Source organism: Haliaeetus albicilla, chromosome 1, assembly GCF_947461875.1.
Source record: "Haliaeetus albicilla chromosome 1, bHalAlb1.1, whole genome shotgun sequence".
Lineage (NCBI taxonomy): Eukaryota > Metazoa > Chordata > Aves > Accipitriformes > Accipitridae > Haliaeetus > Haliaeetus albicilla.
In genome coordinates, this window is record NC_091483.1 from 31,837,909 (window position 1) to 31,854,352 (window position 16,444).

The following is a 16,444-nucleotide window of genomic DNA, read 5'->3' on the forward strand; positions in this document are numbered from 1 at the left end:
ACTTCAAGAGCCCCTTTGCCAGCAGGATTGCTGAAAGGTGGCTCTGCTGCTCTCTGCCCTTTCCCTTGGCCCACTCTCCACATTGGCATTGAGAAAGGTGAGTTGAGAAGGGGAAGATGAATGGAAGCTGGGAGGTTATTTCTTTTGGACGAACATCTGGGGGTTTATATCAGGTGATAATCCAAGGGTCTGTCTGCAGCCAGGCTGTGAACCGTCAAGGTGCTAGAGGACTGCACACGGGATAATGTAAATTCCCAGCCCTGATTTTAAATTTGACAAACCTAGTATTTGTCAACTTGATTAATTCATCAGTACTCGATGGCATGTTATTTGATGTTCAGGTCTTGCATTCTGCCCTTACAAGGATTAATGATGAGAATCCAAAGATAGACAATGATCCATTAACAGATTAGCACAACGCAGGACCACAAAACAATCAAGGAACTGCCCAAGTTCAGAAGATTTATCATGCAGGGACAATAATCCTTATTTGGGGACATGTTACCATTGGCTTCTAGAGTAATTCTACCAGAAAATCAATAGTTGGTTTAATCAAATCTGCCCCTGGGAAGGGGGTCTGTTTTCCTCACTGCCTTCTTTATTGTAGCACTAGCTGTGAAAAGCAGAAGAATGAAATAATCACCTCTGCATTAAACTGCCTCAGTCTGAACATAACTGAGCTCAAACCTCCTGATAGCACTTCTGATGGCTTTTACACAACATTACAGATCTCACCCAATTAATTATAACTGACAGCACAATATGAAGTCTTACCACAAAATTATATGACTGGGAATGACCTTCTCTGCATCATCTTGTTCCAGTTCACAGTACATGTAATCACATCATAGCGTGAGCAGAGAATGGAAACATGATGTGGGAATAAACTGAGGAACTATGGATTTATGCTTCTGATTGGTTAAATCATTGCAGATCACATACTTTTGTATGACTGTCAAAGATTTTCTACATGCCTGAAAACACCTTAATTTTTCTGGAGAATTAAATTTTAACAGGAATATTACCATTTTGGTTATACAGGAGGGGAAAGAAACAACAAATACATACCTGCCCATATCTTTGGGAGTAGAAATGGAAATTTTAAGATTTATCTAGAATACATTAATATTCAACTCAATCAGGAATAATGTCCAGTAATGAATATGGCCTGAACTATTTAGCAGTTGCTGGAGTTTTACAAAAATATTTTCCTACTATAGTCTTCACAAACTTTTTTCTTTTAAAGAGCTCATCAAAATTCTGTCTACTGGATTTATTATCCAATTGGGAAAAATGCAAGACATGTGACTGAATCATAGAATCATTTACGTTGGAAAAGACCTTCAAGATCATCGAGTCCAACCATTAACCATGCCCACTAAACCATGCTATTATCTCCCTCCGCCCCCAACTTTTAAAAACACCTATCTGTCCAAGGCCATTACTTTTATTTCGTTTACACCAAACTACTCACTATGATCAGTGCCAGTGATTTGGGCAAGGATGCGGAAAGAGCGGGACTGGGTGGTGCCTGTCCGGGGATGCCAGTCTTCGGTGTCTTCAATCAGTCGCTTCTTGCTGGCATCGCTGTGGGTGGGTGTGTGGTAAAACTCTGTATAGGTATCCACAATGTGCTTCCGTGGGGGGCTGTGTTAAGGAGGAGAAAGCAGTGAGTGAAAAGCTTCAGAGACCACCTGGGTTGGGGTAGCTACAAAGACAGGGGCAGAACTGTGACTTTTCACAGCATTTAAAGGCAGCTTCTGCATTTGAATGCAGATGTGCAGCAGTGAGCTCTACAGGCACACCTGAACACAGATTCAGTTCTCCGAACCAAACACAGTTTTATAATTACTCTAACCCAACTGAAATATTTTTCCTTGTTTCACTGCTGAAACATTTGAAACAGTAAAAGACAGTGTTATCAAGACATTTACACGTTTAAGCCTTTACCGTTTGGGTGGGTTTTTCCTTGGAGATGACAGAGTAAGACAGCAAGAGAAAGTTTTCCGAGCATGAACAGGAAAAAGAAAAAAGAAAACAAGAAATAAAGTCAGAAAGTGGAAATAGAAGCGCAGCTAATTATTCTATTGAATTAGTTTTGTGGGAAAGGGCACTGAAATCCAATTAATAGTAATATTCTCATTCTACCACCAAAACCACAGCACAGAACTCCCATACTTAGATTAAACTCACAGCGATTTCCTTACAGGGATGAGAGGGGAATTTGTTTTGGTAAAGCAGGGTAGTCTACTTAGTTAGGATCAGGTGCCCCTCGACAAGTTATCCCCCTGGTTCACAAGAGGCAAAGCACTAGCTGTGTGCAAGGGCCACCTAGTACATGCCAAGTCTTTTGCGCCTGGCAAAGCCTGGATCAGAACCAGGCCATCTGAAAGTGTATGTAGAGGTGTTCTGGAGCATAACATGGAGATACTGATGCTCAATACCCTCTCCGAAAGTCAAAAAAGTGGGGTAATTGTTTCATCTGGAAATTTTCCCCACAGTAACCTACATGCTACTACCAATCCCTGCACTAGCAGATTTGCAAGAATACAGGGTTTTAAAACTTTGCTTGCAGTAACTGATGTAAAGAACATGTAATGGCACTGATCACTTTAGGAAAAGGGAACAGAAGATTCAAACTATATATATTACTCCTCAATTCTACAATTGTTATCCCAAAGCATTAATCTTTAAGACCCTTTAAAATGTACAATTATTTTTACATAATCTACATAAGATCAATTGGGCAAAACTAGCTCTTAAGACATAACAGTTCTAATTAAAAAAACAAACCAAAACAACCCAACAAAACTTTAAAAGTCACTTTTATTTTTGCCACTACTTCCCCACTGTACTTTTAATGTCCAAAGTATTTCTGGTGAAGAAAGGTGGAAAATATGAATGAGAATGATGTAAATTATTAATTGTCAACAAGTAAGAATTAGGCCCATTCAATGGAATGCATTAGTAAATACTTAAGCTTAAAAGAATACTTAATACTTGAAAGAAAGAACGATGTGTAAGGTGTCATACAAAATTATATAAAAGATTGAATTTTTTGACACACAGTATTAGTGAAGTACATGTATCTCGTATCAAAGTTACTAAAAGGGGGAGAGGTATAGAAACAAAGACAGTGGTATGTCCAGGATGGAGTACAAGAAGTAGAGAGAAAAATGAAGTAAAGCATCAAAACAGTTAATAGCAAAAATAACATCTGAAAATTAAAGCAGTAATTAAAGGTGTGGAACTACATGGAAATATAATTATTTACATGCAGTTGACTGCATTCTAGCAACTACCACAGTGAAATAAGTAGTCTTTCACATTTGTTGAAAGTGGTATTATGAACAAAATATGCTGCTGACTTCTTTTGTGGATCCTACTGGTCCCTTTTTTAAGGCTTAAGAGTCTACTAGTAATGACTCATTGAGGCAACAAGGTGGTGCCAGAGACAAAGGAAAATTCAATGAGATGGGCTCTCCCTTAACTCAGCCTTGAGGCAAGGGGAGAAAAGACAAGCCAGTAAAACCTCAATCATATTGATCATCCTTAATATGTACAAATCACAGTATATGGATGTTACTCTTATTTTCGTTATACGAATTCAGTATCTGGTCCTTCATTCCATAGTCCTCAAACCATTTTTGCTTTTATACTCTATTTCACCATTTACTAGTTGTATTACCAACACCGATCAGCCATAGGTTCACCAAGAATTTATCAATACACACAAACACCACACAAATGTTTTGTGGAATAAAAAAAGCTGCAAAATGTAACACAGTGGAAAGCAAGATCACATCATGTCCAATGCAGACAAAACCATTTACTATACTAAGAAGTTACTAAGAAAAGCTGAAGCTGTTTTGCAAAATTTAAATATAAAGCTCTGAAAGAGCTATAATTTTGCAAAACAAGAATACATGCTGGTTATTCCAACAGGAAAAACGACCATAATTCAACTCCAGTGGTGTTGATACTAACTTTGTCACTGTTGTTATCTGCAAGGGAAAAAAAGTATTTGATGTGTTAATACATTCTTTGCTTCTTAAAATATTACAGGAGTTTCAAAATCCAAGCTCTCGTAAAGCCATATGTCACGTAAGTCAAACTTAAAATTATCAAGAGAACCTACAAGGGAAAAATTTAGCCCAGCTGAGCTTAAAATGAGTGAAGTATGTGGACATCTTACCTGTTTTAAGCAGCAGGCACGTTTTCATGCAAGAGGTGGCAAGAAGGTCATAATAAAAACATAACTGCATGCAGCCTAATGAAGGCAAATGGCTTTCTTTCTAAGCCAGGACTCAACAAGGGAAACAAAACTTCCTTCCCCATCCTGAAGTGAAGGCAAATAGTTTACATCCTGAATGTGGTTTGAGGGGAACCAGGAGGGTGGGAGGAAATTCCGAGTATGACAAGGTGCATGTCTGAAGAACTGCATTTGCTCAGCAGTGCTATTTATGACAAGATATGTTGCCTTTTTTTTTTTTTGAGAAAATGAATAATATGAAACACAGAAGCAAAATGGAATTTATTGCAGACTGATCAATTATTCTAAACTTCAATGTTTCTGATATTTCATGAATGTCATTGATTCCATTTTAAATGGGGAGATAGTCAAGCATCATTGTAGACATGTAATTTTTCTAAGTAAAAATAAGTAAGTAGTGTAGCAGCAGGCCAATATCATAACTTTAGGGGGTTTTGTTTTTGTTTTCTGCCTTAGGACTGCAAGAGAGTTAGCGCAAACACACTATTGTAAGAAAGATGGCAAAATAAAGTAGGTTTTTACAGCTCTAAACATTTTCAAGCTTTCCCAAATTAGATCTGCAAGATTGGCAGGGAGACAGGGATTTCTTCACCTGTCAGCTGTGATACTCTTCAGTTGGTATTATTTATCCCCTAACTGTAAGGTAGGGCACCTTACAGCGCTCACCCAGTCATCCGATCTTGATTGTCAAGCGCTTACTCTATGCCTGCAGCACTTCCTTCCAGAAGACTTAATTTTGTTGCTATTGTTCCTCTTTTTCAGTACTAATTGCTGCTTTTGATTACTCCTTACACAGTTATTTGGTAAAACAGCATTCCTGGAAAGATAAGAGATGGTTTGGCAAAGTGTATTCAACAAGACTAGCAGCATCAAGCAAGTCCTTGGGATCTCCAAATTTCATCCCACTTCTGTGCAGTGTGGACCCCTGCCACCAGCTGTTTAAGAAAGGGTTGGAAGTTACCATGGCAATGGTGTGATATAAAATGCATACAGACTGCATTATATGAGTCCACATATGGAAAATATTCATACTGCAATATAAAGGGAATAGGTACCTAAAAAATTTTTTTCCCCCCATGAGAAGCTCAACTGAAACTGCAGTTTATTCTGTATTTTAGTTGGTGTGGATGTTTACCTTTCTGTAGTGTTCTTCATATACTTTACATACTGAGAGAATATCAGAGGAGATAGGTACTAGGTCTATTCCTCTAGCCCCTTTCCTTTGAGGGATGGGAAATAGTAATCACAGCTTTTAGCTTTAAGCGCAGGCTTTACGTTCTTAAGATCGAAGAGAAACCTACAGCTCCTCTCCTGCCCTTTTTATTACTTAATTCAATCTCCAGACACTGCTGCTGGGCACAGAGGCCAACTGGCATGGGACCACTCGCACCCAGCCACCTCCTCCCCCGGCTGGGAATCAGTCCCTGGGACGCTGCAGCTCCCGAGCGCTGCCCAGGAACTTCTGGGAGAGCCCAAGGCTGCCCTGGCCAAAAGCGTGCTGCTGAAACAGGGCAGCAGTGCAGGCCTGAGTGCCCAGGATTGCTGCTGGGCTCAGTTTAATTTACTAATCTGTTGCTTACTGTCTAGATGCTACACCAGATACAGTATAAGCCTTTTATGTAGCCTTACAGTCCCTTAAATGTTAGGTCTCCAATATCCACTTTAACATAAACAATTATCTGAATACAAAAATTACTCATGTTTTAAATCTGTGTTGCTTTTTTAAGGTAAAGGTAACATTTAAAGTTGAGGTATTTACACATAACGCTGCAAGAAGTCTGCTCAACACCGCCAGCTTCCCCGAATGCATCTTAAAGTTTCTCATGCGTTGTGCAGAGAAGTAATGCGACATCTGTCCCTTTGCCTCCCTTCTGGGATCTTCCTCCACCACTCCTGCTGGGACCACGGATGGTCTTTCAGAGCATCTCATTCCCTGCCGTCACAGCACCCACTGACCCTTCTTGACAGACCGCTCTGCATTTTTGAGTGCCTGCTGCTTTCAGCCACCGTATCAGGAGTCAAAATACACAGTGAGACACTGACACCGAAATTAATACCGGGCTTGTTGTAAGGTCCAGAACGCATTGTGATACAACCGATCGTGTAAAGCATTTGGTGGTCCTGATCCAATTTAGCTGTGACACTCTATAAGCCGGTATGTCACCCCTGAGAAAAATCACCACCGAAAGCGTGGCTCAGCCCTTTGAAGCATCCCTTTAAAGATGCGAGTCCTTCCTCAGGGCTTCACTTCTGAGGATTAAACGACTGCTCCAAGTTGTGTTTTACTTAGCCCTTAAACAAGCCCAGCTTTTTTCCTGCGAGGCAAGACCCTCACAGCAAAAAAAAATCCCACCTACCCATTTTGCTGTTTACTCTCCCCCTGGTTTTCTCTGAATCCTCGTCGTGGCCCCTCGGCTACGTCCTGGGCGCCGTCGCCGGCTGAGGCGCTCGGGGCGGCATTGTGCGTGGCGGCGGGCTGCCGTGGGACATTAACTGCAGGTTTAGCAGCGCTCGGTGCAGGCGGCCGCTGCTCAGCGTTAGGCTTGGCATTAACATGCAGTCCGGGCGCAGCAAAGGGGGCCGGGGCGGCAGCCGTCGGGGACGGAGCCGCCACCTGGGCCGGGGTGAAGGCGGAGGACGGTGATGGGATGGAGGTGACTTTGGAGGAGGTTACGGCTCCAAACGGCCTCGGTGTCTTATTGTAAGCCACGCTCGCCGTGGCAGTGACTTTGGGCGCAACAGCAGAGGCAATGGGCACAGGCTTAACTACTTCTGTAGGTTCTCCCTATGCGAGATGAAAAACAAAAAAGAAACACACAAAACCACGCCAGACGCATGCACGTTCCTCAGCAGGGATTTTCACTGCTCTCACAGGAGATAACCCACCTAGCGTGGAATGAAGAAGCATAGAACAGAAGCAAGCTTTACCGAGACTGCAGCCATGAAACGTATGGAAAAAAACGATCCATGCGTTTTAGGAAAGGGAATCATCCAAGCATGCACAATCCATATGAAATCCCACGATGCTAACTCCTCTCATCATATCCAAAACAGACACCCCACAAATCAAATTCAAGAGAAACTGAAGAGCCACTCCATTGCAAAACCCACCGGGTAACTCATGTGGAAAATATTAGTGTTTTTTATAAAAATCCACATTCCACCTCTCAAACCCAATTCAAGATATGCACATTCCCCATACACAAACAGCATGTGCATGTGTACACACACACATTGTATATAAGGGCTGTATCAACAGATCAGTAAGAGTGGAACCAGAGCCCTGGAGCTCATTTATTAGAGGCTAGTGCTTTGGGACTCAGTGAGCTTTTCCAGTTGCACTCTATCAATGTACCTCAACATCTTCACAAAAAGTACAAATTTTTTTTTATTATTTTTTTTTCCTGGGAGCTATGTTTTAACATGGTGGTTCCCAAACTGTGGCCTTTCAAATCACAGTCAGCAGAACACTAACATACTATACGTTATTTATGTCCTTTGGAGAGGAATTTCAAATACAGGCCATTTGTAAGTATTTTCAGGTTTGCAAACAGCCTTCTTATCAAAAAAGGAGGGTTTGAAACTATTGCTTGAGAACAAAACATTAGAAGAACTCAAGAACAAGTAATTCCCCAATACTCTAAGGAAAGTGAGGGGAATTGTTCTCTGAAACTCTAATATTTAGATAAGCTTCTTCCAAATATAAAGGGAGATTTCAGTGCCCATTAAAAAAAAAAGATGAAACAAGTAAAAACCAAACCAAACACAAAAAAAAAAAAAAAGGAAAAAAAACCCCCACCACTGAAAAGCCCTACTAGTGTTTCTCTCTTAGGGACAGAGGAAAAACTTCGGCAATATCTTTCTAAAAATATGTTCTGAGAGTTGGCAGATAACATTTATTACCTTTTTTTTTTTTTTTTTTTTAAATAATAAATTGCCAGGTCTCTCAGTTCTTTTGGCAGGGGGGCGCAGGGAGAGTAAAGTTACTCAAAGATACAAACACTGCAATGTTCTTAATGTAACACATGGAAATCAAGCAAGTTATATTGAAAGGAAAGTTTGAATGACAGTGCTTATCCACAACAGGGTTTGACAGATGGGTAACAGTTAGTGTCACATGCTACATTTCTTGGTTGCAATGATGAACATACCTTTGGTACATTAATAAGATCAGGTTTTTGTACAGAAGCCACTCTGGAAGAGGAAAAACATACACATAATCATAAATAACAACGTAAATAACAAGTTCTTTAATGTTTAAGCATTTCCCTCTTCCAACTCACCACATCCACCCACAGATATATCAAGTATTTCATTTTGTTTCCTCTAAAGGAAACAAGAAGTATTCAAGTTAAACCTACAACACTGTTGTTAATACAACGAAAAGGCAAAACCAAACCAGATTAATTTCTCTGGATACAATGTCAGGAACTCTAGCATCTATCATCAAGTACTATTTGATTTATAAATTCATAATACCATATCACCAGTTAGGAGACTTCAGGTCCAATTTGCTTGTTGTTTTCCATCATTTCATAAGAAACTGTCATGTAACTGAAAAGCTCTGATCAGATGAATTGCATTTTAAATAGCACATAACCTTTATTCAGGCTTAAAACAGGAAGATTCCTTTTAGAACAACAACAAGAAGAATCCTTCTGAAGGACTTAGCAAGATAAATTATACAGAAACTTTTTGCACAGTCTTTGGTCTTCAAAGATAAGGTTAATGTCACTTGAACTCCACAGTAGATGGCAAAAAAATTTCTTCCAAACAATGGCTGCATTGAAACTACTATGGGGTAGTGGGAAGGAAAGGAAGTACCACAATGGAAAGGATTAAGAAGATGAAGAATTGACAGATTTTGTTACACCTAATGTGAACTGGCAACATGTTACAGGTAAAGGCATCTCACTTGACTCTTTTTTTCAGATTTGCATATAGTTATATGCAAAAATACACACACACAAAATGTAAAAAAAAAAAAAAAACCCAGCAAAAAAATCTGGCACACTAACATTTTGTCTGCAAATATTGCTGCTGATATACTTGACTCTTTTCATGCTGTTTCAGTAGAAAAGTGGCTCCTTGCCACATTTCAAAACACTTCTGGCCATATTTGGTAGCTGCTCAGAAAAGCTGACACCCTTAATGATCCAAAAACCAGCAATCATATCCTGCCTGAAATCACACAACCCCGATTTCCAATGAATCTTCTAAACAGGGTTTTGAAGAACTGAAGCTGGATTCTCATTTCCAAAGATAATTTGCGGGGGAGGCAAAAAGGTTCGTTTCACTGGAGATCAGCTAACAGAGGCTACAATTTAAAACACTTCTATTGTATAAACCAGCTTTTCTATCTCTACCAGGAAAATGTGGAGAACTAGATTTGAATTAGGCACAGATGGTCCATTTAACAACTCCTTTTATATTCTCCTTTTTATCCTCCTTTTTTTTCTTTTTTACTAATTATGTTCAAAATGTTTACTCCTTCCCTCAAAGCCATTTGGCCCTCAGGGCTCATCAGGTTCAAGCAACAGCAATCCTGCTGCAGGTTCAGTAGCTAACTTACAAAAAGGAAGATACATATAATTCACACCCTATGTTGGCAGGAAAAAAACAAAAAGACCCAAACAAACAAAAAACAAACAAACAAAAAACAAACAAACAAAAAACAAACAAACAAAAACAAACAAACAAAAAACTAACAAACAAAAAAACAAACAAACAAAAAAACAAAAACAAACAAACAAAAAACAAACACCATCATATGAGAAGATCATCTTCTGCACTTCCCCTTCACCATTTGTGCATCACTGCTGACACACATTATGTCCACATCAACAGTAATTCTCAACAGAGAGAGGGTTTTGTACACTCTGAGGAACAGGTTCGTTCTCCCTTTTCCCACAGAGTGTGCAGCCTATGAGAAGATTGACCTCCAGCCCTCCAAAGCACTGGGGTGCATCATTAATCACTCCTAATTGCAGAGTTGTCAATTTGCAGCAACAAAAGCAACAAGAAGGGGAAAAAAAATGCCAATACATAAGGAAACTCTTCTTTCTTTTTTAAGACTGGAGTTAGAAGGAAACACGCATCTCACTCCATATCCTAGGTATACATTTTTTTAATAAAGTAGCTTGGAATGTTTTGTGTATTTATTAAGCTGACCTAACAGTAAGAAGTAGAAAGACATTCATTATTAAAGTCAACTACCATATTTCATGCTTGAGAAAAAAAAACCTTCTCTTTGCCAATGCTGGACCTCGACGTTTCAGTCTCATAAAAGGCACATACATCATTTTTTTTTGTTTTAGAATATAATCAAATTTGAGTTTGCAATGGATGAGATTGCTCTACGTTCATCAATACAGCACTCAGCAAAAATTATTTCAAACCACTATTTCCAGATGATCTGAAGACATACTCTTCAAAATTCATCCTCAAAAATATCATACAAAAAGAAAAAGAAAAAGAGGGTGAAAAAAAGGCTTGATAACTGAAATATTCGCAATGTTCTTTTAACATTGGAGTCAGACAGCATAACATTATTTTATTTTCCCCAAACACACTTGAAACAAGGACATAAATTTGCATGTCCCAGACATACTTCAAACAGTTTAACTTGGCCTTGTTGACTTCAGACCATAATCAGACTAAAATCTGTGATTTACACCATATTGTATAAAGAAAATGCTCACCCAGCAAATTGAGCCACCAGGATCTGAATGTGAAAAATGCACAGTGGTTAGACAAGACAGTACAAAAGGAAATGCCCACTTTAAGTTGAAAAGCGAAATGTGTCCAATGTACATTTAAGAAAATATTTCCTGCAGGGCTATTTCCCTTAAGATCTTGATAGATACTACCAAACTGCATAGTAAAAAAAATAATTAAACTGCAGAATCTTGTACATTTTCTTTGCTTCCCACCTAGCAATTAAACATATTAGGATTTCATGCTGGTTTTATCATGCTGAATGTATGAATAACTGATGATAAAGACTTTCAAAATGAGATGACACACTTGCTGTGTTATTACTTATTAGAAAAGCAGGATGGCTTGAAGCAGGTTATTTTCTGAATGATTTAAAACTAGCAGTTCAGTATATTAGTTCATGCAATATTTTCAATAACATACAAACAAAGCAAAGACATAAAAGCTCGGTATAAATGCTTATTATAAACAACTCACACAAAAGACCTTGGCAAACAGCTACAGTTTTCAGCTTCATACAAATTATTATAAACAACAAAAATAGAAGCAGCAGCCATCACTTACTGAGAGCCTAATGCTGAAAATGAAAGTGCACAAAGGTTTTGCACAGGCTTCTACATCTAAGTCGTTTATTCTTTCAGGAAAAAAAAAAGCTATATTTAGCCTGTGTAAACAGTTCATTTTGACCAAACATGATCAAATTTGCTCCCTAAACATACCACAAGCTGTTCCTCTCTGATGAATACTTTCATGACATTTAATGCAATTCAAAACATTCCAACTTCCAGCACAGCCTTATTAGGAAAATGAATTAGTCTGCTCTTCGCTGCAAGCAATATGCCCAGCAAAAACTATTCATTCTTTAAATTCTCCTTTTATTCATTCCCTTTCCAAGTATTTCACCCATTAAAAAAAAAAAAAAAGACACAAGCAATTCAACAATCCCTTCTATAATTACCAATAACTGGAAAAACCCATTATTAAAGCTAAAGCTACAGTATTTCATGCTTCTGCAATGAGTACAATTTGATACATCACCACCAAAGACCGACCATCAATGAAAATGCTGTAATCTCAATAATTAGCACTATGGAAGTAAATTCAATGCAAAGCAGGATTTTTTTTGGACAAGTCTCAGCTGTCCTGTGTGCATAACCACACCACAGAGGCCCAAACCTTCAGCCAATAAATCCTTAAAGCTTTATTGAACCTAAAATCCAAATGACATTTCAGAGTCACATCTCCTCTGACCTCCATTTAAGTCCCACCATCCCCAGTCCTTAGTAAAGGGACTATATTATATTCATAACTTAAAAAGCAGATGAACTCAATGGAAAATTCACAAGAAGGTAACGGTGCTTATGAACCCCTGTATAAACAATGGGAGCATGCAATACCAGTATTAACATAGGTACTGCATTTGGGGTTTTCATATCTCCGTAACTTACAGGATTGCTCATAAACTCTGGTGTGAGATACAAGAAGCTGCAAGACCTTCACAGAATCATAGAATCATTTAGGTTGGAACAGATCTTTAAGACCATCGAGTCCAACTGTAAACCTAGGACTGCCAAGTCCACCAAACAAAGTCAAGGCTGGAAGATTTTTCCACAAAATTGTATTTGTTGTTCTGAACTGAACCTTTCTAATAGGAGGAAGGAAGAAAGGAAGGATTTTTTTCACCCCCTCTCATTTTCAGGAAGATTTTCCACAAAATTGTATTTGTTGTTCTGAACTGAACCTTTCTAATAGGAGGAAGGAAGAAAGGAAGGATTTTTTTCACCCCCTCTCATTTTCAGAACTACCTCCTTCTTCCTAGCTGATCAACCAGGATACAGGTTTTGGCAGCAGATACTACATCCCTGAAAAGCCACTGGTCAGATCTTCCTTCCAAAAACCTGATCTTTTAGCCATTTTGCCATTGTAGTCTGTAGTTCTGTAGGTTTGCTTCATTTTATTTCTAGACAGCAGTCAGCTGACAGGGCAGGAAGCTAAATGCATTTGCTTTTCGTAAATTAGCCAACTCGTGAAAAAAGATGACAAGCAGAAAACGTTTAACATATATAACAAGCCATGACTTTCACTAGGGGTTATCTGAACAAAAACAAATGCAGATGTAATTTAAAACACAGAAAAAAGAACAATCCAAATATATTTCTTTTTGCCTTAGACCCAAGCCCCTTCTCTATTACAGACATAATTCATTTCTTACCAACCTTGCTCTGGCTCACAACAGCAAAAGAAAAAACATTCATAAGTTTGCTTCTCATCGCAACTTACACACCATCAGAAATGGTTGCCTTACATACACTAATATAATATATGACTACGTTTCCCACAGTTTTGCAGGAACACACACACTGGCCCCAGCAACACCAGTGGGTAAATTCAGTGCTTCAGCAATCTTGCCAGGACAAGCACCTGTGGCCTTGAGACTGCAAACCTCTGCACATTCCAATGCATTGCAAAGCACAGGTACCAAAATTATCACTGTACTGCTCAATAAGAACTGGGATCTGTTGCAGTCATTGCAAAAGGAGATGACTTTTTCCACCTTAAGAAACACGGTAATGTTTTCAAATCTATACTCTGGTCATTATGCTTGCTAACACACCAACAGATGGCTGTCAACAACATTTTATTTCTTAAGTCATTCTCTTCATTCTAGTTTATTATGTCAGTTTCCATTTAGTTGAACATACGAAATTATGACAAATATGGATGTTAATTACAAACAATGCAGACTTCAGCACTGACTGGCTGCTTAAGGGAGCAAATGGCAACTTCAAACCAGTGACATAGCAGAGAGAAGAGGGGATGCATAATGGCATTTCAGATACCATACATTTCCAGGAGTCTTGGTACGAACACCTCATTCTGACAACTAATTCTTACAATAAAAACGCATTCTTTCTCTTCTTGCCCTTCAAAATACAGGCTGTAAATGCATGATAATTCAAACATTAAAATGCAAACACTGTGAGACACAGTTGTTTCAGCATTAACAAAATATTGAAAAAAGCTCCTGTGGATGCTCCCTTTATATGTGAAATCTCACAAAAGGATCTCTTCAGTCAGATGAACCACTTCAAACAGCTTATAACTTTTGGGCTTCCTGCCCTTTGATGAGGTATATTTAATGGAGTATGCTGAGAATATCAGTATTCATTTCTTGACAGAACAGTACCTCAAGATAATACTTAACACCTTACTTCATTATATTTAGCCTAGGAATATTAGCTAGTGAGTCACTCTCAACAGATTCTACATTTTCAGTAAGTTTGAAGGGGAAGAATTAATATAATGTGCATGTCAGCATTTTACATTTGGTATACACTATATAATACCTTTACATCCTCACACCATGCACTCCACCAGCACACCAGATTACGATGAAGCACTAAGGTAAAAGCAAGAAAAATTATGTTCTTGCTTTACTGGCTATTTGATAGTTGGCCAAATCAAACGTAAATCCCCCCTCTTAAATTTAAATAAGGTTTGGCATTTCATCATTATATGTTAAAATAAACAGTACTGACATTCTAGGAGAGAAACAAGCTGCCCTCTGCTTTGGTATTCCTACCCACAAAGGATTAGTTGTTTTCAAGACCTCCCAAAGGCAACCACTGCTCATAGTCTCATTCCTGTGGTCTGTGGCAACCCTACCGAATGCATTTGTAAAGAGAGTTTAAGTGCAGGCAGATAATATTTTATTCTATTAAAGCAAAACCAAAAACCAAACAAAAAGCTAAAGAAAAAATACCGTGGAATTTATCTCACTTACCTTCTAACTGCCAGAGACTTTTAAAAACATGCTTCTCACTCCCAGGAAGGCAGAAGGTTTAGAAACCTTGAGAGCCCATGCATACGGTCAGTACTGGTATAGGGGGGTACATCTGTCCGTACCTGCCCATGACTTCCCTGATCAAAGCCCAAACAGGTGAAGCAGACCCAGTACCAAGTTTGGCCAGTGCCTTACAATTCTGCACGGCAGATCACTGCCATTTGTCCTAGAAAAGTTATAAAGCAGCCTATAAACAAGTGGTAGCTCAGCATGTCTAAATGAGTTTGGTAGGCAGGAATCCCATCTTGCTGCTGCTTTGCTACTCACAAGCTATAGGAAAACTAACGGCTTGTATATAAGACCTTATATACATTACCTTCAGTGATGGTGGTAATTTCTATCAGTTATGCCTTGTTATAAACTGATTTTTTTCTTTAAGCATTCCTAAAGCTGTCTTGCCAAGTAACAGTATCTCCATAACAGTTCAGTGCAAATAACAAGACAAAACAACTATACCCAGGCTTTTAATAAAGCGGAATTTATACATTTGATTTTCTTTAGAAGTGCTTATTAGATACTAATTCTAACACAGGAAGCTACCTTTTAAAAACAGCCAGCTTAATGAAAAGCATAGGTCTAAATGACTTGCAGACCTAGGCAGTCTTCCAAAGCCCTCAAAAAAAAAAAAAAAAAAGTTCAACTTCATGTTGACTTCAGTCTGTCATCAAATCTAGGTTATAATTTAGGAGATTCAAACCTAAACACTAAATTATTTTTTCCAGTGCTTTCCACAATATAGTGACTAATGTTTAAATTATCTCTTTTGTCTAAAACACAGTCCAAATAAGCTTGAAAGTGCAGTCGTATCTATTTTAACTGGAAATTCATGACAAACAGCTCCACAATCCCCAACATATCCTTATTTGGGATTTTAATTTTTCTTCCTCTTAAGTGCATGCTTGGGAATGAGCATTTATATCAATATTTTTTCTCTCAAATGAAGAATCTGGCAATTTAGAAAGCCATTAGATTATTATATTTTACTTCTTACGGGAGGCTAAGTATATCTCTCCTCTATAAAGCAGCTCACCCATCCGTGGCTTCAAGAAAAACTGAGAGATGTAGCGGAAGCATAGTTAACCAAATGAGACAAAAACTGTTTCCGAGGTGTTGGGCAGCAATAACAAAGAGCAGCCAACTCCTTCTCTAGGTCACCAGCACGGGAAACTGTGTCACCCACCCAGACCCCAGAAGCACTGCCCAAGCGTCTTTGGCCAAATCCCAGCTGCTTCCTTACACCTCCTGCTTCTTAACAACTTGCGATGATACAGGAACAATGTGAGCAACCTAATACTACAACTTCTGAATTTCCATCTGTGGTGTTTGGAGCCTTACATCGTCTCAACCACGTGGACGTGCAGAGAGCCTGCCGCAACTGCATGGCTGTCAGGAAAATTGCTGGGCCTGGTCCAGAAAAGCCAGGGACGTGGCAGAAGTCACTGATAAAGAAACATGATGCTAAATGTATTGAAAAGGATGAACTCTGTTAGTTTTAATAGGATATGCTATGGTTTTAATTCTTTCCATTTAAGGTCAGGATTACCATTAAGCATTTGTCTGACTCCTGAGCGTGACCCACCACCAAACGAGCACATTTTCTTTCCCATCCA

General features: G+C 38.8%; 1 protein-coding gene across 19 annotated transcripts in view; it reads right to left on the reverse strand.

The window, feature by feature from the left end:
* The window catches only part of PDLIM5 (PDZ and LIM domain 5), a 134,035-nt gene that overhangs the window by 51,092 nt on the left and 66,499 nt on the right, over nt 1–16,444 (reverse strand). For 11 of the 19 annotated variants that reach the window (XM_069784315.1, XM_069784305.1, XM_069784295.1 and 8 more), the window contains exons 4-7: nt 8,425–8,467; nt 6,631–7,058; nt 1,951–1,968; nt 1,475–1,647 (exon numbers count right to left, since the gene is read on the reverse strand). In XM_069784315.1, the coding sequence (XP_069640416.1) occupies nt 1,475–1,647; nt 1,951–1,968; nt 6,631–7,058; nt 8,425–8,467 (662 nt within the window). Of the gene's footprint in view, nt 1–1,474; nt 1,648–1,950; nt 1,969–3,987; nt 4,005–6,630; nt 7,059–8,424; nt 8,468–16,444 lie in introns of all 19 variants that reach the window. The other 8 variants (XM_069784339.1, XM_069784396.1, XM_069784325.1 and 5 more) reach the window with 4 other exon arrangements.